The following is a 22,653-nucleotide window of genomic DNA, read 5'->3' as shown; positions in this document are numbered from 1 at the left end:
GGAGCACGGTAACCACCACTGTCTCCCTGACCTCCACCTACACGGCGCGCCCTAGCATCTTGCCTACCACCACGCCGAGGAGGACCATGCACCCGAGCAGAGTACATGTCTGCATTCCGTCTCTCCTGCTCACGCCTCACAGCCTGCTTCCTTCTGAAGCAAAACTCCTCCAGGTGACCTTCCCTATCACAGTACTCGCAGTGGTACCTCACCTCACGCTTGGGAGGTGGAGGCCTAGCCTGCGGACGGGAAGGAGCAGCCATCTTCTTCTGGGCAACCTGAGCTGCGGCAGCAGGGAGCGTGTCGAGGGGATTCCTCAGCTCATTGGGCTTTGGAACCCAAACCTGCTTCTGTGGAGGTGCTTTTGATGGTTCTTTCAGCACACCATCCACGGGGTCAACAATCGAAGGCTGCGTGCTCGTACTGGCAGTGTTTAGAGCACTAGAAGCTCTAGCAGCCTTGCCGATCTTATCATACAATCTGTCAAAGTCTGACTTTGTGTAGGTGTAACCGACCCCAAACCCATCACCACGCTTGAACTGTTTGATCATCATGCCCAACTGCGGCTCACTAGCAAAAACCCAACTAAGAATCGCCCTAAGATAGGTATTCTCATTCTCCAGGTTGGCTTTCTCTACCGCAAGATTATCCAAATCAGAGATCAAACCAGGGCAAACAGAGCAGTCAATAGGTGGGCTAGACTCCACGACCTTAGTCTTCCCTAAAGACTTAACCAAGGCGTTCTTCTCATCTAGCTCCGACCTAAGCGTGGGACAAAGCTTACAGGCACCAAGCAGAACTGGCCTAGACTTCATCTCCTCTAGCTCGCACACAACCGTAGCAAACTTGGACTGCAACGAAGCTATATCGGACTTAAAGATAGGACACTCATCACATTCAAGCACATCACTAACAATAGGAGCATCCTTAACCAGTTCTAGTTCATTCTTGGCCTTAGCGAGCTCATGAGACACGTCAGCAAGCGAAGTCTTAGCAACATCTAAGTTCACGACGTTCTCATCATGCTTGGCACGGAGAGCAACAAGATCATTCATGTGAGATATGCAGCCAGTGCACTCATCCTCACTAGATTTCTCCCTAGCACAAGCCAGCTCAGCCCTAAGCTTTCTACGCTCTCTAGCTACTTCCTTAAGCAGCCTTTTCTGGTTGTTGAGAGCGGCGTACAACTCCCTAACTTCTGTATCTAGCAGGTCGATCGTGGAGTTTACCTCTGAATCACTCTCGGATCCAGGAGAAGAGTCGGTGTGCGTCGGTGTAGCATGTCCACCTGAAGACGCACGAGCACCATCGGCTTCGCCCGCCATGGTGCAGAAACCCTTGCGCCGACCGGCCGTCAAGCACAGGCCGATGAAGCCGGTGGCTTCCTTGTCCTGCTTCTTCTTCTTCTTGTCGTCGTCGTCGGAGGTCGATGAAGAAGAGCGGTCGGTGTCGGAGCTCTTGTCGAGGTCGCTGAGCTGCGCCAGAAAGGCCTTCTCCCGCTTCTTGGCCTTGTACTGGAAGCGCTTCTTGAGCGACTCCTTGTCGAAGCGTCCTCCCCATTCACGACTGCGGTGCTTGTGGCGCTGACGCTCCTTGTTGGAGCCTCCCTCGTCGCAGTCGCAGTGGCGGTAGTAGTCGAAGTGGTTGTTCTGGCCACCGCCGGACTTCTTGGGGCAATCGGTGATGAAGTGTTTCAAATCGCCGCAGTTGTAGCACCCAGGGTTCTTCTTCCTCTGCCTGTTGTGGTGGACGCGCTGGAACTTGCTGATGAGGAGGCACAAGTCGTCGTCGCCCAGCGTCTCTAGCTGCTCATCTGTAACAAAAGGCAAAGAGGCAAGAGAAAAGCCAAGAGTAGAGTTAGCGTTAGAGCTCGATCCATCTGGGCCAGTCACAAGAGCGATGCTCTTGTAAGGAGGGGCACCATTGAGCTTGGCTCGTGTCTGGTTATCCACCTCCGTGGCCTTGAGCTTGCTGAAAAGCTCATTCACGGTCAGAGTCTCATAGCCAGCAGACTCAATGATCGTGTTCACCTTGAGATCCCACACAGAGCGGTCAAGTGCGTAGAGCAGCTTGAGGGCCTTCTCATGCTCTGTGTACTCAAGGGCATCAGCAGATCTGTTTGCATTGACTTTGTTCACAATCGATTGAAACCGACTGAACATATCACCAATGCTCTCACCCGGCCCCTGTGTGAAGTTCTCATATTCACACCGGTGAGTCTCGAACAGTCTGGTCTTTACCTGAGGTGTGCCCTCGTGGTAGTTCTCAAGGCACGTCCAAACTTTGTGGGCTTCCTGAAAACCCTGGACGCGTGAGAACTCCGCATGAGAAATGCCAGCGAATAAGGCATTGACAGCCTTGGCGTTAGCCTCGTGCTCGCACATCTGAAGAGGTGTGGTCCGAACGGCAAGCACCTCGTAAGCCTGGTTCTTGGTAATCTCACAAACCTCGGCTCCCATGCTTTGCAAGAAGGCTCGCATACGCACCTTCCAATAAGCATAGTCCTCGCCGGCAAACACATGGATCTTACCAAGACTCGCCATGGTCGCCAAGTGGTTTTCGAACCGGTTAAGGTACTGAAAACCTCAACCAAGCTCTGATACCAATTGAGGGACTGAAACCGGCGACCAGAGGGGGGTGAATGGGAGCCGATCAAAATTTCTTTCAAAATCGATCCGTCGGCCTATATCCCAGAAATCACCTCAAGCCCTCGCACCTAGGAAATGAGAGAATAGCTATGGACTAGCTATCTCTGAGCAACAACGCCCTAGGGAACTATGCAGAAGCAAAACGAGTCGAAACGCAGAACTGGACTGCAGAGACCGGTCAGACCGGTTCAACTCTCCGGTCAGACCGGTCACACCGCTGGAAGGAACCGGTCAGACCGGACGCTCCCAGAAAACTCGGGAACAAGACTTCAAAAGTTGAATCTCGAGCAAATGAAGTCCAAATCCAACGAAACTTGGAGGATACCCTCACAACTGTCCCGTGAACATATCCCCAAGAGATATTTCCCAAAAGATTAACAGATCGTGAGAAATCAAGGGAAGATCAAAGAGGATTGGGGTTTTCTCAAGAACTCAAAATCTCCAATCCGTGAGAACTCGCGATTCCAGGGGGTTTGGCACTAGGCTAGATGCATCGGAATCATCACAAAGAGTTCAACAAAGCACGAAATCAAAAGGTTGTCTCCTCCAAACACAAAATACACCAAAAAAGGAGAATTCAAACCAAAAACGCAAGAGAGGAGGGAGAGGACGAGAACTCAGCACACAAAGGTGAATCTCGAACAAATTTGATTCATTAATCTCAGAGGAATTCACCTATACAAAGGCTAAAGCCTACCACACCATCATCCACCCTCTAGATTGGAGAGATTAGCTATAATCTAACCTTCCTTTGCGTTGGAGACCTTGGCCCTAACATGGAGCAGGGGGAAGGGGAAGGAAAAACCAAAAAGGACTCAAAAGGCTCAAGAGACTCTCCCAGCCACGGGCTGGTGGGGGTATTTATAACCAGCTGCTGCGGCCAGACCGGTCAGACCGGTCCATGCAGACCGGTCCATGGGACCGGTCAGACCGGTTGGGTCTGCAGCATCCCGCTGTACAGACTCAATCGACGGCAGAGTTTCTTTCTTCAACTCGAAGTCTTTGCTGCGATGCCGCCACGTCGACGAAGTTCCGGTCCGCGGATTTGGAGGGTCCGCGAAACCCGGGTAGGTGGCCGGTTTTGAGAAAACTGCCAAAACTTCACGCGCGGGAAGATTCCCGCCTCCACGCCGTGGCCCTAGACGCCATTCCCGCCTCGACCTTCTGACGGTCCTAGACGCCGCCCGATGCCCGTCACCTCCTCGCCCGCAGCGAGGCCCTAGACGCCGTCGACGCCTGTCGCCTCCGTCAGTCCCGAGACCGACGCCCGTGCCTCCACGACTTGGCGTCTTCAACCGCCGTCCACCTGCTTGGTTTTGTGGCGCAAACCAAGAAACCCGCCTTCCGTCGCCGCTTGCGCCCTCGATCCAGGAATGGACGCCACAGCTGCCGCCCAGCCTGAGCTCCTCCACGGCAACTCTCCGTCGACACTCGACACCCGTGTACCTGCAATCCAAAGACCAAGCGCACGATCACACCGCACGGTTGACAATTCACTCATCACAGGCAGGATAGAGTACTCTCATTCCTCACTTGTCCTGGCCATAGTTCAACTTTTTTGAAGATACACGGCCAAATCTGCATATAAGGCACAACTGCAAGGTACTTTCAGCACTTTCAATGGCTCTTGAATTTGGAAAGCTTTTGCAGAGGGGAAGCAAAAATTCTTTACCTGGCTGCTACTTCAAAACAAAATACTGACAGCCGATAATTTGATCATCAGAAACTGGCCTTGCAATGAGGTTTGCACTTTCTGTGACCAGGAGCTAGAAACTGCTACACGATGTCTTGCTACTTTGCACGAGAGGCCTGGCTCAAAGTCAGCGAGTGGACAGGTTTTTCCTCCACTCCAATTTCACTTGATGAGGTCTTTTTCGCGGATTGGTGGCACAAGACTCTGGCAGCGGTTACAGGTCGACAAAGAAGAAACGTTGCGGCAATCATCATGTACACAGTTTGAAACCTCTGGAAGGAGAGGAATAGAAAAATTTTCGACGCCAAGACTGGAACGCCTGGACTGGTCTTGGGTTTCATCAAGGAGGATGTGGCTTTGCGATGAGCGGCCTGTGGCACCCCAGAGTTCAAGATCAATCTTGTCCACCCATGATAGTCTTCCTTTTCATTGGTTTCCAAGTGCGTGTCCTGTGATTTTTTTTGTAATATACAACTCCTGTAAACTGTTAAACCTCTTTCCCTCCTCTTAAATGACAAGCAGTGCTCCTGCTAACTTTCAAAAAAAAAAAGAACTGCCCTTGTCCTCTAAATGGCATCCAAAGTGCGAAAAAGGTATCCGGCCTTGCTATTAAACCTTGGCAATTTGTTCTTCCTCCTTTGATACATGCTTCCCTCCTTCACCGCCACTGACCTCGTCATATGAATAGCCCTCGCTTGAATCATAATTAGGTGTTTTGATGCCATCGAAGTTCCCTGTTTCAGGTATCCGTGCTTCTAGGAGCTGAGAATCTCCTTGTGCAACATTCTACTCCCTTCTTGGCCCTCCGTTTCCTCAAGAATTCTCTGGCAATTTTAGTAGCAGCGGTCTGAGATAACTTATAACCACACAAGGCCCACCAATGTGTTGAAGTTAATTCATAAATAAATAGTTAAGCACAAATTTAATGCATAAAGACTCCGAGACTAACAACTGGGTTTGAAACCTATCAGAGGTCAACAAGAAATGATAATGCCAGTGCATTTTAGCCTCTTAGGTAAGTTGCGAAAATCACAATGATACAAACCAATAACTTTCCAAAAAACACTTAGGCTCCTATGAATAAAAAAGTATCATTTATGAGTCATATGGAAGATTTAAAATCTACAGATTCAATAATCCTCATGTAACAATCTGGCAGATAATGTCCTTGCAACTTGAACAAATAGGTTTCAGATAATGGTTTACACTATTGAGAAAGTTCTATGGATAAAAAGAAATAACACAAAGGCCCATCTGAAAATTAGCGTTTCTTTGGACAAATAAATAAAGGACTCATATGATAAATATAACCAATGAATAACAAGGCTGCCTAATTAAATGTTTATGCGAACATATATGCTGTGGATAATAGCTTTTAGAGAGAGAAACATGAATAGTCACTAGTAGTCAGAAATTATTAAACTGTGGAGCAGGCGTTATCCAGTGAGGTATAAGTGTACATTGGAGAATGCCAGTACAGCCAGGCTTGGCATCCTTTGTTGGTTGTCATGTGCACGTGTGCGGAAGGCTATACATTGTTTCTCAAAGTTAATAGTTACTTCCTGTGATTCCATATAAGTCCTTTAGAACATCGACATGATCTCCAATATGAAACTTTGACTAGAAATATCTATAGAACCATATCACTACAAATTGAAAAATTATATATCATAAACTAATTTTCATGATCAATCTATTAGCAATAATCTTATGCCTATCGATCTATATGCTTCTTTATAAGCTGATAGCAGTACATTATGGTAAATTCCAGCTGCAATGAAATGGTCCAGATGTATGGAAGATTGGACCACAATATTGCAAGATGACAATTGATACCATGCCTATTCCTATGGTTCATATTCTGTCAATATTACATTGCGACCAATTAATACAAATAATTCTTGAGATATCCTATATCCCGGAACTAAATCATTTCTTGTCTGCAAACTGCAATGTAAGCAAATTATACACATCCCCCATCAGTGCGGCAGTAGAATTCGAGCTTCTTTCCATAAAACTCTGCCAAGAAGATGTCATATTAACAAGTGAAAACTTCTAAAATTTGCCATCTCTATCTACGATTTGCGCACCAAAAGTGGGCACTCGATAAGGCCACGTCACCCGCTAACCTGCTAGCCGTCGGATCAAGCCATGGAGCAACGTGAACTGTCCGATGCGGTTCGCGGGTCTCTCACCCATTAAGCAAACAATCGGGCATTCCAAAGTATTCGCGAAACCTCCCCCGTCTACAGCCCTCTGCCCCGCCACGCCCTGTGACGGCGTTCGTCCCCGCCGCCTCACCACTAAAACAGGACCACCGGCTCTCCCGCTTCGCCACCGGTGCGACCGGGCTCCTCCTCGGCGCGACCGGCGAGGCCACGCGGGCCGCCTGCGCCTCGCGGAGATACCTGCCAGGCCACCACGGAGGAGAACGGAGAAAGAGGATGAGCTGCATCGTCGACCTGCCCGACGGGCACCCGAGCAGAGCTGCCATGATGGCACGCCTCCCGCCCCTCGCCGGTCCGACTCCCCTCCGCTTCCGCTACAGGCACGTGGTGCCAGGCCGGCAGGTGGCATCTCCTTCTCCCCTTACCCATGGTTGCTGGCGGAGCTCGGCACCATCGGCGACCCGGGCCAGACGAGAGGGGGCGGGCGGCGCATGCAGCGGCCCAGCGGCACGACGCCAGGAGCAAGGGAGCATCGGCCCGCTTGTGCCGGCACGGCAGAGGAGGCCCCCACGGAAGGGGATGATGTCGGCGGCGATGGCATCGAGGTCCCGATTTCCTCCTCCCGCAGATCCAATTCCCCTTCAATTGCAGTGGTTATAAAGATCGGCACGGGGCGATTTGGTCCGTAGTGGATGCCGTCGTGGCGGGCGCCCGCGCGTTCTCCGAAGTCCGAGCTGGAGCTCGAGCCCCTCCTCATCGCCGGAGAGCCTCCCCACCTGCCGAAATCGGCACTGCAAGCCTGTTCCCTTTCTTCTCTGCTTATAAGGTTACAGCCGGCCCTGGGACCGCGTGGGCCCACCGCAGCTCACCGGCGGTGGCCGCCGTCACCATGTCCGCCCTTGGCATCTGGCGGAGTGAGGCCTCCTGGGTGGCCGGCAACAGTCTGCGATGCTGGGGTTGCGGCGCAGATACGCGAGAATCGCGCGGACGGGCGGTGGCGTGGAGGAGCAAGAACCACAGAATGGCTGCAACGCGGTAGCACGGGCCGCGCGTACGCGTGGGCTGCGGTGGCGGGGGTAATCTGACGATGACCACGACAAAGTCTGCCTCAGCTCCTACTGTCCTAGCACCTACACGACAATCAGCGACGTGCTCATCGCCGGGCATCGAAGAGCCCACGCCGTACGCTGCTTCCTCTGGCACAACACCGTCATTCTCAGCGGCTGTTTGGTTTATAGCCACGCCTCGCCTCCGCTACAGTACCCACGCCACGCTACAGTTCCACCACGGAACAGTCAACAGCAGCGGCAGCTGATTGTGTGGCGCTGAAATTGCCCGCCACAGCCTGTGGCTCGCCACGGCCACACCCGTGGCGTGGCGTGGTCTGGCTATAATCCAAACAACCCCTTCAATCTCACTAACTCACAGTAGCGGTACGAAATCGTTTTGCCCATGAGCCAAGCTTTCTCTCCCATTACGTAGAATTCTGTTTAAATTTGTGCTGTCCCACTGTACTTCTATAGCACTATCGCCTGCTAGAAACCAACCCTCACGCAAACTCTAACCAGTGAAGTTCAATTTTCCTCTTTCCAATCCTCTGATTTACACATTAATGTTAAATTTTGATGGAATCCTGATGTTCCGCTACATATTGTGTACATATTTCTTTACCTTCTTCCTCCTATGTTATGCTCATATACTTCTTCAACAGTTTACATTTCAGATTGATTTACCAACATAATAATTCGGAATTATATATATATATATATATAGCCCTCTATTCAGCACGTCATATTTTCACTAGATAGTAATTATCCGTTTTAATGTGTATTTAAAAGAATTGGTACTAATGCACTCATTTGCGTTTCAGAGAAACCTTTGTCTGAATCAACTGAGAAAACATCTTTGCGGAAAAGGCATTCAAACTCAATATATAATGAGAACAGAACTAAAATATTCATATTTGCTTTGGCTGTCACGAATTATCGGTTGATTCCAGATTGTGTTCATACAATTTGACCACATCTGAGAAACAAATAAATGATTGTGCAATGCTTTCTGAATTTTATGCCTAGCATTTGCAGGCCAAGAAGCACTGTTTTTTGTCCAGTCACTGACATGGCATTGTGTATTTGCTTGGTCAGATTTCTGAAGTAGGATTTGAAGGTCTCATTGTAAGTTTTTTTTTGGATAAATCAGTGTAATTATTATCACAAGCTAATGTCTGAATGCTTATAAAAATCATTCATTCATCAACCTTGTGAAGCAATACCTCCATGAACTTCGTAACAGGAGCAATACGATACCTCGTTCACTTGTTACAATTTCAATGGGTCATCATGAGATCTTTCACTGTTTTATTCAAAATGATATCTTCTCGTGGAGCCAAAGATCTGATCCATAAGTTGATCTTATTTATCTCTCCATTCTCCAATGAGTAGCAATGCTACTTTCCCATTCCTTGCACTCCAACTTTTAAACATTTGTTTCAGATATGAAGCTCTGAATTAGTCTATCTGTCGTTGCTTTAATTACAACAGAAGAGCTTTGACCTTTGAACCTTGGGCCAATTCCCTCAATGCCATTAAAATTTTAGTCAATCCCTTGATTGCCATTGACCCCACATGTCATAGACACAAAAAAAAATCCCTTCAATGCCATTTAGTGGCATTCAAGGGATTGGTGAAAATTTCAATGGCATTCAGGTAATTAACTCTTGAACCTTAGGGACCATGTTTTTGATAATGTGACATTCACCAACTTGGTTGGATTACCGTTGTTCTATGGCTTCTCATGACCTCCACAATAACGCATCATATTTTAATATAACCACTACTTCTTTAAAAAAAATATGTCTATTAAATTCCAACATGATTTCAAAAATACATTAAGTTTTCAACTAATTGTCCTCCACGCTCCCTAATAGATTATTCTACCCCTTCTTTCACCTTAATAAAATACAACAACAAATATCGTAGCTCCATTTTGATACCCAAAATAATATATTACTTAAACAATAGCGTGGCAATAATGAAATGCCAAAAATATATACGAAGTGCAACTACGGGCTGAAATGCCCAAAATATATACTAAGTGCAACAACGGGCTACATACCATGACACATATGCAAAAATAATGAAACAACATATTTATCCTAACTACGTTGCTTAAAAAATTACTACACGTATCAACCAAAGTTCGCATCAACTACAAATACTACAACAGGGGATACAAGCCCCGCGCGGCAAAGCCGCGGGCCTTTCTAGTATGATACGCATCATACTGCAGTTCCCAAGCCTGAAATGAGTGTGGCAGCAGAATTAAAACCTCCTTCCATGAGACTCTATGATAAGAAGATCTCATATTAGCAAGTGAAAACTTCTAAAATTTGCCACCTTATACGCATCATACTGCACTGTCCAAGACTGAAACGAGTGCGGCAGTAGAATTCAAACTTCCTTCCATTATACTTTATATGCCAAGAAGATATCATATTAGCATGTGAAAGCTTATGAAATTTGCCACATGATGCGCATCATACTGCAGTGCCCAAGCCTGAAATGAAAATTCATACAAAAATAAGCTTAAGAGTCCCTGAACAACTGCTAGTTCTTCAATAACAAAATAGACTAATTATTTCAGATAATTCTAGAATGTGTTCAGGCACGATAAACAGGTAGGCCTTGAATCTCACGATAAACAAGTTCTCCTCCAGCTTCACAGAATTCGAGAGGAGCAAAGACCCATAATCCTACGATGGCTTAGTACAGTGTTGTAATATTTTTTTCCTCCCTTCTCTCTCCCCCCCCCCCTCTCTCTTCTTGTAAGTATTCCCTGAACCCTTTCTTTTTTTAATTGAAAAGTGCTGTGGGGATCTCCCCCACAGTTTTTGTGTAAAAAAAAAACAGGTAGGCCGCTGAATGAAATTTAACCAGGACTAATTTATTTAAAAACCATTATGAACACTTTTACGAGGAAAAAGTTTAGAAGCAAGACAAATTGTCCGCACCAATAATCAAATTAATAAAAAAATAGTTTTTGTTTGTGAGTTTTTAAGAAGAAATTATTGACCTTTTTTAGTTTGCAAATGCAAAGTACAATAAATGAGCTAAACTAAATTGCTGCAATGTAATTTCTGGCTGTATTCATTGGAAATGAAATAGGGAATCTCAAATGTGGACTAGTTTGGTAGCTGTAACTCTAAGCATTCCGACTTGAAAAGATTCCAGACTCATTTACATTTGCTAGCCTAATTCGATAAACTCCAGTCCACAACTGACACTCCAAGAAAATTCATCATGTTCTTGTCACGAACATCAAGTCTGAGGTGTAGTTACTGAAGAAGTGCAGTTACAATAAGTTCAGAAGAGAAGCACAAGACAAAGTGGCTGTTGCTGTGAATTTGTTTGCCAATTTCAACTATGCTCAGAAAAGCTTTCTGAACAACTGTTTATCATGCATCCAATGGATCTTACTTGATTTGTCTTCCATTAGGGCTTAATGGTGTTCGTTTGACGGTTTGAAGCCTATTTTCATATTGTAAACAGTACTTTGCTCCGCACCAAGTTGTGTGTTAAGCCTTGATGAATAAAATGTGCCGATGGGATCTGAATCAGCATCGATTCACAACAAGAAAGTCCAGTAAAGGAAATACTTTGGCTGCCTGTATAGTAAATATGATGATATATTATCCAACACATACCAGTCCAGGCAGCTAATTCATCTTGTTCTTCAGTTCTCTGAAATTCTTTGCTAGACTATCCTAGTTCTTGACAGTTCTCCCCCGGCTTCCCCTGAAACGCAACATGAAAATGAAACAAACTCTCAAGAACCAAGCCACCAGGGCCAGCAAATAATTCCCTAGACTGTAATGAGCATAGCAGGGCTACTCACAGAAGATTATCGCGAGGATGATGGACACAATAATGACCAGCAGCTAGCTCCGTATGCACACAACCACCTACCCGAAACCCCAAATTGCTCAATAGTCTTGGAGTGAAATGAGTAAATGACGCGACCTCCAGGGGGTGCCGGTAATGGGGTACAGTGGTGGTCGTTCACGTTCACTTGGCTTGCGCCACCGCGTCGGTATCCATGCACAGGATATGTGGGGCGATCAGGAGCAGCCGTGGCGCCGCGGGCTCGTAGGCGGGCGGCGTTGGCGGCTGCGGCGTAAAAGAAATTAACGAGAGGGTATAGGCGAGGTGGTGGGCGGCGGCCGAGGATCGAATACGACTACACGAGAGGTCTAGAGGAGAGGCCATCTCAACCGAGATGGAAGAGAAGGCACAGGGAAAAGCGGAGCTGGAGACCGGCGTTGGTCGGCGGCGGGCGGCGGCGCGGGTGGGGTAGGGCCCTAGGGGTGGGTCGAGCGGAGAGGTCGTCTCACCCGAGATGAAGGAGAAAGCACGGGGAAAAAAACTATATTTTCAAACCAACTCCCTTAAAGATAACTGTAACTTTTCATTTCCATATAGTGCTTTAGGGATTAAATTTAATATTGATTTCATGACTTCTAATTTGGAGATACTACAAACACATTGATGTTTGAACTATAACAACAGAGAGATGTGCTTAGTATTGTAAGTATGTTTTCATTCCGAAACTTAAAAACTTGATAGTGCTTATTCTAAATAACAAATCCAAAGTGCAGATACACATTGAGTCTCCAACTGCTTCATGATAGTAATAAATAATTGTGTAATAATCGGACATTCAAAAATACAGCCAGTCACTTTAACTCCTTCAAGCTATTTTGGCTTTCATTTGTATATATTGCGATCAAGGTAATACTAGGTATTTATTCCAATAAATCCTAATTTGTAGATCACATCACCAGTAATGCGGTAATGCGGCGCCATTAGAGGCAGCGGCGGTGGTAGCATGTACAACGTGTCATTCTACAACAACATCTCACGATCGCAAGCCGCCGTAAGCTACCTCTGCTCTCCTTATTCGGTGGATCCGAAGCCACCATCTATCAAATGACTCCATTTGATTGCAAACTGAAATTCCCAGAAGTTGATGACTGATTGGCCGCCATACCCAAGAAGATTTGTTTAGCTCGATTTTGTAGGGAGAAAGAATGCATATAGTTTTGTTCTCAATTATTTGTAGTAGTATGTTCCTATTGCATTGAATGTGTGGATCTAAGACATTTATCATATACATATTTTTAAATTTTATTTTGGATATTAATTAATACTTAATTCACTAATTTTTAAGTTAAAATCTAAAATCCAATTAAAATTTTTAAATTACGTGTGTGTCACTTTAACTCCTCTAAGCTATTTTGGCTTTCATTTGTATATATATTGCGACCAAGGTAATACTAGGTATTTATTCCTATAAATCCTAATTTGCAGATCACATCACCACTTTGTGAACATACCGATCCATTAGATACAGGTGAAATAGCAATAATGCCACCCTACATTTGTTACCATGAATAACCAAACCAATGTTATTTACCCTTGAATTTAATAGCCACTGATTATCCAACAACATTAGATTTACAAGATCTTTTACAATAATTGTAAAGTACCAATGAGTATTTTCAGGTACTTTTACCTTGATTTTTTTAACTGTTGATCTATGGAAAGTATTTATAAAAAATAAATTAAATTAGTACTTGGTCCCACTTTTTGGTACTTGGTCCCACATTTTAGAAGTATTGGATACTTTATCCTAGGTACTTCGGGGTACTTCATACCGTCACCACCGTAGAATTTTATGGACGGCTTTTATTTTTTTCAATCGTAAAATTTCTCTAGATTTACATGTAGGTACCTCATAACTACACGATTATGTTGTTCTCATGTAGATGCTATGAGCACTTAAATCAACAATCAGATGTATCTTTAATTACTAGTTTTTTTTTTTTGCTTATCGGGCCTTTTCGATATTTGGTACAGTTGTAGTTGCTGACATTCTTGCCTCACAATAGAGCTTACAAAATCAATTTTTTTCTCCTCTAATTACCTAACAAGAGAAACGACAACTATACATTTTCACATCCAAAATTTGAACAATCAGATTCACATCGTAATTTGTGTCTACACTATGCAGTGAGAACAAAATCACTAAAAGATTAGAGCTACACAACGGGTGCACAAAATGCTTGTTTCATCCGAAGGTGGCCACACACCAATCCAAGGGAAAATCGGTTCTGTCGCATCAAAAAGATAATGATTTAGTTAAAATACCATCAAAAGCACTCGCCGCCATAAAATACCACTAAAAAATACAAATATTACCGGAAAGTGCCAATACTGGCCCCTCGCTCCGCTGCTGCGAGTTGTGATGCAATCATGCAAGGACCGCTCGGATCTGGACATCGTCGTGCTCCCAGAGCAAGCATCTGCGCACCTCTAGGAGAGGACAACATGCAGTTAGAGGTGGCAAAAAGCCATCAAATTTGGCCTACATAATCTAAGGACCGAGCTTTGAAAGAGCCGGACTTTAATTCTATATAATTTTGAGCTAAAAAGATTAAGGACCAAATTGGACCGTGAAGTGACCACTTAGGTCACGGCCCATTACCACCCCTACATGCAGTAATGCGGCGCCATTAGAGGCGGCGGTGGCAGTAGCATGTACAGCTTGTCATTCTACAACAACATCTCGCGATCCCATGCCGCTGTAAGCTACCTCTGCTCTCCTTGGTGGATCCGAAGCCACCATCTATCAAATGACTCCATTTGATTGCAAACTGAAATTCCCAGAAGTTGATGACTAATTCGCCACCATACCCAAGAAGATTTGTTCAGCTCGATTTTGTAGGGAGAAAGAATGCATATAGTTTTGTTCTCAATTATTTGTAGTAGTATGTTCCTGTTGCATTGAATGTGTGGATCTAAGCTACGAGATAGCAGTCACATTTGTCATATACATATTTTTAAATTTTATTTTGGATATTAATTAATACTTAATTAATTCACTAATTTTTAAGTTAAAATCTAATTCAAATTTTCAAATTACGTGTGTGTCACGCTTATGTCTATGCTAGTGCTCCCTCCATGCTCGAAAAGAATGTCATTTTGGACAACGAGACGGTCTCCAAAGCTTAACTTTGACTTTTAATTTTTATAAAAATATTTATCGCAAAGTTATATATTTATATTTTTATGAAAGAATTTTTCAAAACAAATCTATTTATATAGTTTTTGTATTTTGAAACCCAACAACTTAAAAATTATTTAAGATTTATATTCCCAATATTTAGTTTAAATTTTATTCAAGACGACATTCTCGAGTACGGAGGGAGGAGAACCAATTTTCCCCCGATTCCAACTCAGGTGGCGCGTGGCAAATTCGCGTCGAGTTCGTACCAATGAAACGGGCCTACAAAACAATCAGGTCGTGTCCAGATCCCGCACGGAAGGCCGTTCCCTTTTACCCTTTCCTCTTCCTCCGCCAGCACCGGAAACACGATCTCTAACCCTAACCATAAAGCCGAAGCCGAATCCCCCCCAAGCCGGCCATGCCGCCGCCGGCGCAGGAGCGGTGGGCCATCTTGGCCGGAATCCCCAAGGTTGTGGCCACCGAGAAGGCTATGGGCGTCCGCCCGCCGGTCAGCAGCAGCATCTCCGTCGCGGTCGCCGAGCCCCCCTACGCCTCCGTGCTCACCGTGCCGACTCGCGTCTCCTCCGCCGCCAACAACCTCTGGTACCCCTACGTCGCCGCCGCCGACCCCTCCGGCATGATCCTCCTCTCCGCCACGCAGCCCTTCACCAACTTCTCATGCGTCGTCTCGTACCACCTCTGCGACGCGCCCACCGGCAAGGTCGCCGCCATCCCTCGGCACTTCCAGCCCATGGGCCTCCACGGAGACAACGTTGGCCTCCTCCGGAGGGGCCGCGAGTTCATGGTCGCCGAGCTCCGGCCCGCCGGCCACGGCAGCGGCCGCGCCACTCTCCTCTGCTTCACGGCGGGCAAGTACGATTGGGTCGAGAAGAAGCTCACGTACTTCCCCCCGCTCGATCGGCACTACTTCGGCGAAGGAGTCATCTCCCACGGTGGGATGCTCTGGTGGGTCGACCTCTCGTACGGCCTCCTCGCCTGCGACCCCTTCGCCGATGCTAAAGAGCTGCTCTACGTCGCACTACCGTCAGTCCTAGACGAGCTGCCTTCTGATCCAGTCAGCCGTGGCATGAACCGATGTGTGAAGGTTAGCGGAGGAAGGCTGAGGTATGTGCAAATCCATGGCTGCCCCAATGCGCCGGTGGTCACAATGTGGGCACTCGCCGACCCTCCGTGCGCCGGGGACTGGGTCCTTGAGCGCAGCTTGCCTTTGGCTGATGTCTGGGCCGACCAGAGCTACCTGGACACCACACTACCACAGAGTATTCCAGCCCTTGCCCTCCTCCACCCCACCAACCCCGACAATGTGTATTTCTTCATCAGCTCCTGCATCTTTGCCGTGGACATGCGGATGAGGAAGGTGGTTGAATTCGGTGACTTTTGGATGCCCAAACCACCACCCCATTTGAAGCGCTCCTCTCACTTCGTCCACGTATGGCGGAATGACCCTTCATGCAGTATGTATCTTCTCTGTTTCGTGCATGAGGAATTTATTTCTCTGTTTGGTCATCTATAGTAGCATTATGCATTTCCTTACTGTTGACATGATGCTAGCTTGTTTATGAATATCTTCTTGTCGATTACAAGTAGGCACTGGATAGATAGTTTAATAGGTCTTCACATTCATCTGACTCTTTTATCTGTTTAACATCAGGATCATCCATAAGCACAAAGTTGTAGTGCTGATGGAAGCTCGGATAATTCCGATACTATTCCTTGTACAATTCTAAAGGCATGCAATGTCGACTGCTTACACATGTTCTTCTGTACTCCATTCATGCACATTTTCCCAATGTTCCACAAGGCACTATTAGGCGCTCACCTAGGCGCGCTTATGCGCTGGGTGGAGAGCCAGTGCCTCGCATAGGGAGTTAGGCGGAGATTAGGCGCTCTGCCGCCAAGTCTAGAGCCCCGCCGCCGGAGGAGGGAGCCGTGGCGCCTCCTCCTGTCCTTCTTCCTCTCCTCTGGTCTTTCATCTCACTACTACAGAATAGGCCTTTGTTCCAGGTTATTTATCCCGGTTACCTTTGGGCCCGGGACAAAAGGTGGCTTTTGTCCCGGGTCCAAAGGCTAGCCGGCCTAGCGGGGGGGGGGGGGGGGACAGGGGTCTTTTTTATCCCGGGTGGAGCCACCAACCCGGACAAAAGACCCCCCTTTTGTCCCGGTTGGTGGCTCCACCCGGGACAAAAGGTCCAACCCCTTTTATCCCGGTTGGTAACACCAACCCGGACAAAAGGCCCCTCCACGTGATAGTTCAAAAGGGAGTTATTCTTTACTGAGTCACATGTACTACTTAGTTGAGTTGGCAAGGAAGCCATGCGCTAGGCAATAGGTCTTGGGTTCCAATCCCGCAGGGCGCAAATATTTTTTAGCGCGAGGGACATTTTGTCCCGGTTCTACCACCCGGGACAAAAGCCTCCAGCGCTTTTGTCCCGGCGGCCGAATCCCGGTTCCAAAACCGGGACAAATAGCCCTTTGGAACCGGGACAAATGGCCCGATCTGTAGTAGTGTCTTGTTCTCATAGGCGCACATTCATTTGTGTCGGAGAGGAAGCACTGGAGGGGATGGGAAGGAGGTCAAGATGGGATGGTGCAGCTGTGCAGGAGGTTGCGGCGCACAATTGAGGCAGCCTGCAGCAAGGGAGGGGGAGGGGGAGATGGAGGGAGCGCGAAGGAAGAAGACTCACGGGAGAGAGATGCTGGGGATGGGACGGGATAAGGTGGAGCACTTTTGTGATGTGCCCACTCAATTTTCTGCAATTACATTTGAGGCATTCTCTTGCTTGTCCTGTGGGTAGTCTGACTGCTGAACGTGTGCTTATATTGGGTTTCGTTGTGCTACTGGGCTGGCTGCTAGTCATGTTTGTTTGGCCCAAATGATGCTTCTGTTTTTCTTTTTCTCTAGAATACATATGTGTGGATGACGCCTAGGCGCACCTAAGCCCTAGGCGGTCGGTCACCTAGGGAGCGCCTAGCGCTTTTTGTAACATTGCATTTTTCCTATATACCCCATTCATCCACATTTCCTATATACCTCATGTATGTTTTTCTTGTATGTGTGGCACTTTGGCACTTTTTGCTTGTTGACTGCTGCAGTTGATGGAATACTATGCTGGTTCAGAATAGTTTTGTGTCGTTATGTTTTTCTTGTAACCAACCACTTAAATGATATGGAAACTGCCAAATTTATTGATGGATGGTTCTGTGTGCTTCAATTGAAAGGGTACTGTGGTACTGTGGGAACATCCTCATTCATTTTCTGAAGTGTTCCTTAAGATAGATAAGCAAATCAACTTGCATGGGAGTTATTAGTTCTCGTTTCAGATATTCTGTTTGTCTCTGCAGAAAAATACCACATGATTATATAATGCTTCTACATTTTTTTGATGTTTCAACCGACGTGCTCTATTCGGCTTTTATTTAACCATTGTTAACCTGACCTTTGTAGGGCCAGATATTCTACCGAGTTGTTTCAGCAAGGATAGATTTTCTGTAGGGCCTGATGTTAAAAAGATGATAAAAAGGTTTGCAGCTGCTCAGAGCAGGTCAGCCTAAATTCAATGAAAATTTCTGATTCATTATGCATATACTTTTGATTAGAGGGTATTTTTGAGGGCGCCTAATGCAGTCTTCTTCTGATTCAGGTCGACTGCTGCCAAGCCTGTTCCATTTGCAGCTGCTCAGAGCAGGTCTACTTAATTCCACTGAAAACTTCTTGTATGCATTACCTTATCTTCTGATCAGAGGGTATTTTTGAGGGTCTAACTCTGTCTTCTCTTCTTTTGATTCAGGTTGACTGCTGTCAAGCCTGATACGCACGACAAGGGTATGTACCATATGTTATATGCTTTGTTGGTGTACTGATCCTATTAAGTTGTTTCATTGCTGTAATTGTTGTTGGGGTTCCTTGATATTGGCTTTATGAAAAAAATTGATTGAATGTGTTTCTGTATTTTCTATTTGCCACACCTTAACAACCTTGTGGCTTTTCTTAACGGCAGAGCCCTGAATTTGTTAATTCTTTTCCTTATCTGGTTTATTTTCAGGTATAAAGTTGAAAAGAGTTCGGGATCATGATGACATACTGAAGGAGGAGCTGGAAGCTAAAAGGATGAAGTTGGAAGCTGTATTTGCTGAAGTAATAGAATCACGGAAGAAGAAGCTGATGGGCTCCGTAACGATGAAGGTGCCGTGAGTGCAATTGATGTTTAGTTGTATGTGGCTGAGTTCCATTATGTTTTATAGGTGGTGTTATTCGTGTAGTCGACTGCAACTTGGGCAGTGCATTATGTGAATTGTTCTCCCGTGGCCTCTTGAAAACGATGAGACAAACTCAGAGCGAAGCACGGTGTGCATGTTACTTTGCCTTTCTCCACTCTTTTGGCAATCTGTTGATCTGGTTAGAAATGTTGGAGGCGGCCTGATCAGTCAAGTTTCAGAGACTTCGCTGCATAGTAGCAAGGTGATTTAGAAATGTGCCCGGGCCGAAATCAACACAAAAATGCACAGTGCATCAACAATCGGCCCGCAAACCTAACGGCGACACAGACACGAGAAATTGGCTGAAATTGATTCACGAGCATGTGAGCACACGAGCGATTTCAGCCAGATGAGAGCAGAGCAAGCTAAGACAATGTCATCTGTATTCAGAGAAGCAGTAACAAACATAATACCTAGTGTGCTTCTTGACCTAGCACTGGAGCTGCTCTACCATATACTGCCTCACTTGGTAATTAACCAAGCAGATTGAGGGTTCACATTACACTTGTAAACTGCACAGACCTGAGGCAATAATGTTGCAACAGCTGCCATTGCGTCTCCACACACCATCAGTACATTAATTTGCTGTTTCCTGTTGCATCAATTTGGATGGATAGCCTGGTTGCACAGGTGCAAATGCAATTGCTCTTACCTGAATAAGCAGGGAGGCTGCTTCAATCCGTTTATCTGAAAATATGGAAACACGCTCTGCTCTGACATCTTTCCTTTTCATTTCACACGTTACAGTTTGAACTTGAAGCAACAACTTGTGAAAATGCAAAGTAAGGCAGCAAAGGGCTGCAATGGGGGCAGGGCTCAAGCTTGAAACAGATCAATTGTCATGCAACCAGTGCACAAATGTTTTTTTTTGAAGAAATGTGCACAAATGTGCATGCGCAGCAGAAAGGTTAGGACATCATGCGCAGCACAGATGTCCTCCCTAGTTGGAGGTGGGCCCACTTCAATTCAAGCTGAATATCCATTACTTTCGCCCAAAAAAATTATATACTCCATACAACCAAAAATACTGTTTTTTAGAAATTTTAGACACATTGCCCATCTTAAAAATAACTTATTACCTCTAATTACTATATAGAAAATTGTGATTGGAAACCATATTTTTTATTTAATTTTAGATCATCAATAAATGCATGCGCATTGGAACTAGAAAAGTAGAATTTGCTAAGCATTTGATTATGAAGAGTTCCCTCATAAGAGAAGACTTAAATGTGATACAATATCAGTCCCAGGAGGCTGATAACACATTTATTGATGGTACATCACTGTACAACTCTACGCAATAATGGGCAGTGAAACGCCACTATCGCGAGGATAACAATTAAAACCCACACAACGATATTAACTACGTAGAGGTCATCAGAGTCTGGCGCCATACGGAGCTTCCTGCGGGTGACCCTATCCACAGGCAAGGTTGGGTGCAGGACGGAACCCCTACTCAACGTCTTCGGGAACGAAGTCTGGATCTTCCTCTGAAAAAATTAGGAAAGAGGTGAGTACAAACGTACTCAGCAAGTCCAACCTCACCCACGGAGGAGGTATAAACAGAATATAATGCGCGGGGTAAATCAAGGATAAGGCTAGGGTTTAATTTGCGGAAAGCTAATTTTTATGCAGGGGTTCATTTGAAAAGATTTTTTTCTTAAAGCAATTTTTTTGTCACCGAATGAGGTTTTCAAAAGCCATTATCTTGCACTGAATGACGCGTAGGATTGATCCACACAGGATCCAAGTTTTAAATTGCTATCGGACCCCTCATCCGCCGTAGCACACGGCACAACTGCCGGACACTTTTCCAAAACAACTCACGCCAACCCATTCATCCCCAGAAGAAACACTAGTTGTGTGACCATACCGTAACTCGCCCAGTACCGTGGGCACGGCAATTCGAATATATTTTATACTCTGCAGAGGTGTGCAACTTTACCCACAAGCGGGGTACCACAGCACGATCATCTTAGTGCCGGTGCAGATCCCAACAAAGCCATTACCCACCTTAGCTAGACCTGACTAGCCACCACGGGATCCACCAAGGGGCCATTGACCTATCACCGAGGTTTAACCGGGGCATAAGTCACACAGAGCTTATCCCTTCTTCTTGGTCACCCATTGCTCTCAGCTCTCCTGATGACTATCAGACTAACTAGTGGGGTTTATGCTAAGCCGTTGCCCATACAACGGTCGAGTGGTTTGCACGATAGCGAAGTTAGGTAAAATGACACATCAACCCGGTCCTTAATTGTGACAAGATGGATATCTCCCTTCCTTGCTCCACCACACAGGTGCGAGCACACCATTCGGCAATTGCAATTCACACAGAAATGCCATCCAACCCGTCTAAACTCATCTTTCGAAAATTCCACATTTTCCCTTCCCACACACTCACACATTTTCTTTTTATAAAACAAGTGGTATTGTGTTCGAGATCCTAAGCGTTCTAGCGGCGATTAACATCGAAACAGATTATATTCAGACATTAATCTAGGTGGTCAAGGAATGGTTATAACAAAGCAAGGGGTGGCTATCCAACCATGTTTTCAGCGGGCAAAACATATGCAGTTTTGTAAAACAGGCTAATAGGTTGTGTTTATAAAAATTGGGACAAAACATGCATCAAAAGATGGGATTGAACTTGCCGTTCTCAAAGCCTTCCGGGAAGTCCTGATCGAGGCACTGTCCTTCGGGTTCAGGGTCGCGGAACTGGTCCTCGTTCACTTGCTCGCAGTACTGCTCGTCGACGGGTTCTCCCTCGTTCACACCGTAATCTACGACGCACGCAAGCAAGCGCATAATCAAGAAAAAGAAATAAAGATTTTATCGTTGAGCCCCAATCGGAAATAATTAAGATATAGAGACAGGAGTAATACTTTTGGGCGGTTTTCTAATGGCACGGCCGAAACTAGATTAGGAATGGCGTGGTAAAGTTTCAGGGTAAACGGAGAATGTTTGGCGCATGAAATGATAAGTTAAACAGATGCTTAAGGGCTAGACCGGGGTTTACGGGGAGATGAAAATAGTATGAATGGATCGTATATGATTTTATAGGAATTTAGAAAGAAGAATCGTGTGAATCAAAGTTTGGATGAGTGAGATATGGCTTTGCAATGGTTGACTACTAATTAAATTCCGAAAATGATTTGGAGCCTATCTTGCATGGGATTGGTCGGAGTGGGTTTTGGTTTTGCTTGTGCTTCTCGAACTGGCACCTGGGCTACTGGTTTGGGCTTTGCGTTTAGTGGGCTGGTATCTAATTTGTTTAATAGGCTTGATAGTCTAAACAAAACAGGGTGGGAGAGAGGGTCACAGGAATGAACAGGGACTTCGTCCCCGTTTTCCCAGTGCCGTGGCAGCATGCCCGAGCTCTCTGAGCTCCACGGGTACGGCGCTACCGGCCTCCATTCTCGAAGCCAAGGGTATGGTGAGAGAGAGGAGGGCAAGGGGGTTCAATCTTGGGGCTTCCCGACGGGGGTTACTGCTGAAAAAGGAGGGGACCACGGGCGGCCATGGTTGGCGGCCAGCGAGCTCGCAGGGATCTCTGCTCGGGCAACGAGAGGGATAGGCGAGGCTTGGGTAATGTAAAGGAGGGTGTGGGGTTGCTCACCGTCGAAGCAATCGAGCTGTGATGGCCTTGTGGAGGAGATCGACGACGGCGTTCGTGGCTCTGTTCGTGGAGCAGGGAGAGAGATTGAGAGAGACAGAGAGCTGGCAGAGTGGTGCAGCTCGGGGAGCTCGGTGGGGGCGAGGAGAGCAGACTGGTGCACCTTTTATAGGCGAGGCGAGGCGG

The 22,653-nt window shown here is 46.3% G+C and overlaps 1 protein-coding gene across 2 annotated transcripts; it reads left to right on the top strand.

Annotated features, from left to right (window-relative positions):
• The first annotated feature begins 14,877 nt into the window (after positions 1 to 14,877).
• Positions 14,878 to 18,966, top strand: LOC120699908. 2 transcript variants are annotated; one of them, XM_039984023.1, is made up of 5 exons: positions 14,879 to 16,048; positions 18,040 to 18,136; positions 18,236 to 18,280; positions 18,383 to 18,417; positions 18,638 to 18,966. In XM_039984023.1, exons 1-5 carry the CDS (start codon positions 14,992 to 14,994, stop codon positions 18,784 to 18,786), a joined length of 1,383 nt encoding a protein of 460 aa, XP_039839957.1. In that variant the 5' UTR covers positions 14,879 to 14,991; the 3' UTR covers positions 18,787 to 18,966. The 2 variants fall into 2 exon arrangements, with proteins under 2 accessions (XP_039839958.1, XP_039839957.1); XM_039984024.1 differs by lacking the exon at positions 18,236 to 18,280 and having other exon boundaries at positions 14,878 to 16,048.
• The last annotated feature ends 3,687 nt before the right edge of the window (positions 18,967 to 22,653 follow it).

This window comes from Panicum virgatum, chromosome 3K, assembly GCF_016808335.1.
Source record: "Panicum virgatum strain AP13 chromosome 3K, P.virgatum_v5, whole genome shotgun sequence".
NCBI classification, from domain to species: domain Eukaryota; kingdom Viridiplantae; phylum Streptophyta; class Magnoliopsida; order Poales; family Poaceae; genus Panicum; species Panicum virgatum.
The sequence above is the reverse complement of the archived record's forward strand: the minus strand, read 5'-3'. Positions and strand labels throughout refer to the sequence as shown.

Coding starts and splice junctions, on each gene's coding strand:
- LOC120699908 (XM_039984023.1), top strand. CDS start 14,992: ATGCCGCCGCCGGCGCAGGAGCGGTGGGCCATCTTGGCCGGAATCCCC. Junction 18,137..18,235: donor TTTGCAGCTGCTCAGAGCAG/GTCAGCCTAAAT, acceptor CTTCTGATTCAG/GTCGACTGCTGCCAAGCCTG. Junction 18,418..18,637: donor GCCTGATACGCACGACAAGG/GTATGTACCATA, acceptor GTTTATTTTCAG/GTATAAAGTTGAAAAGAGTT.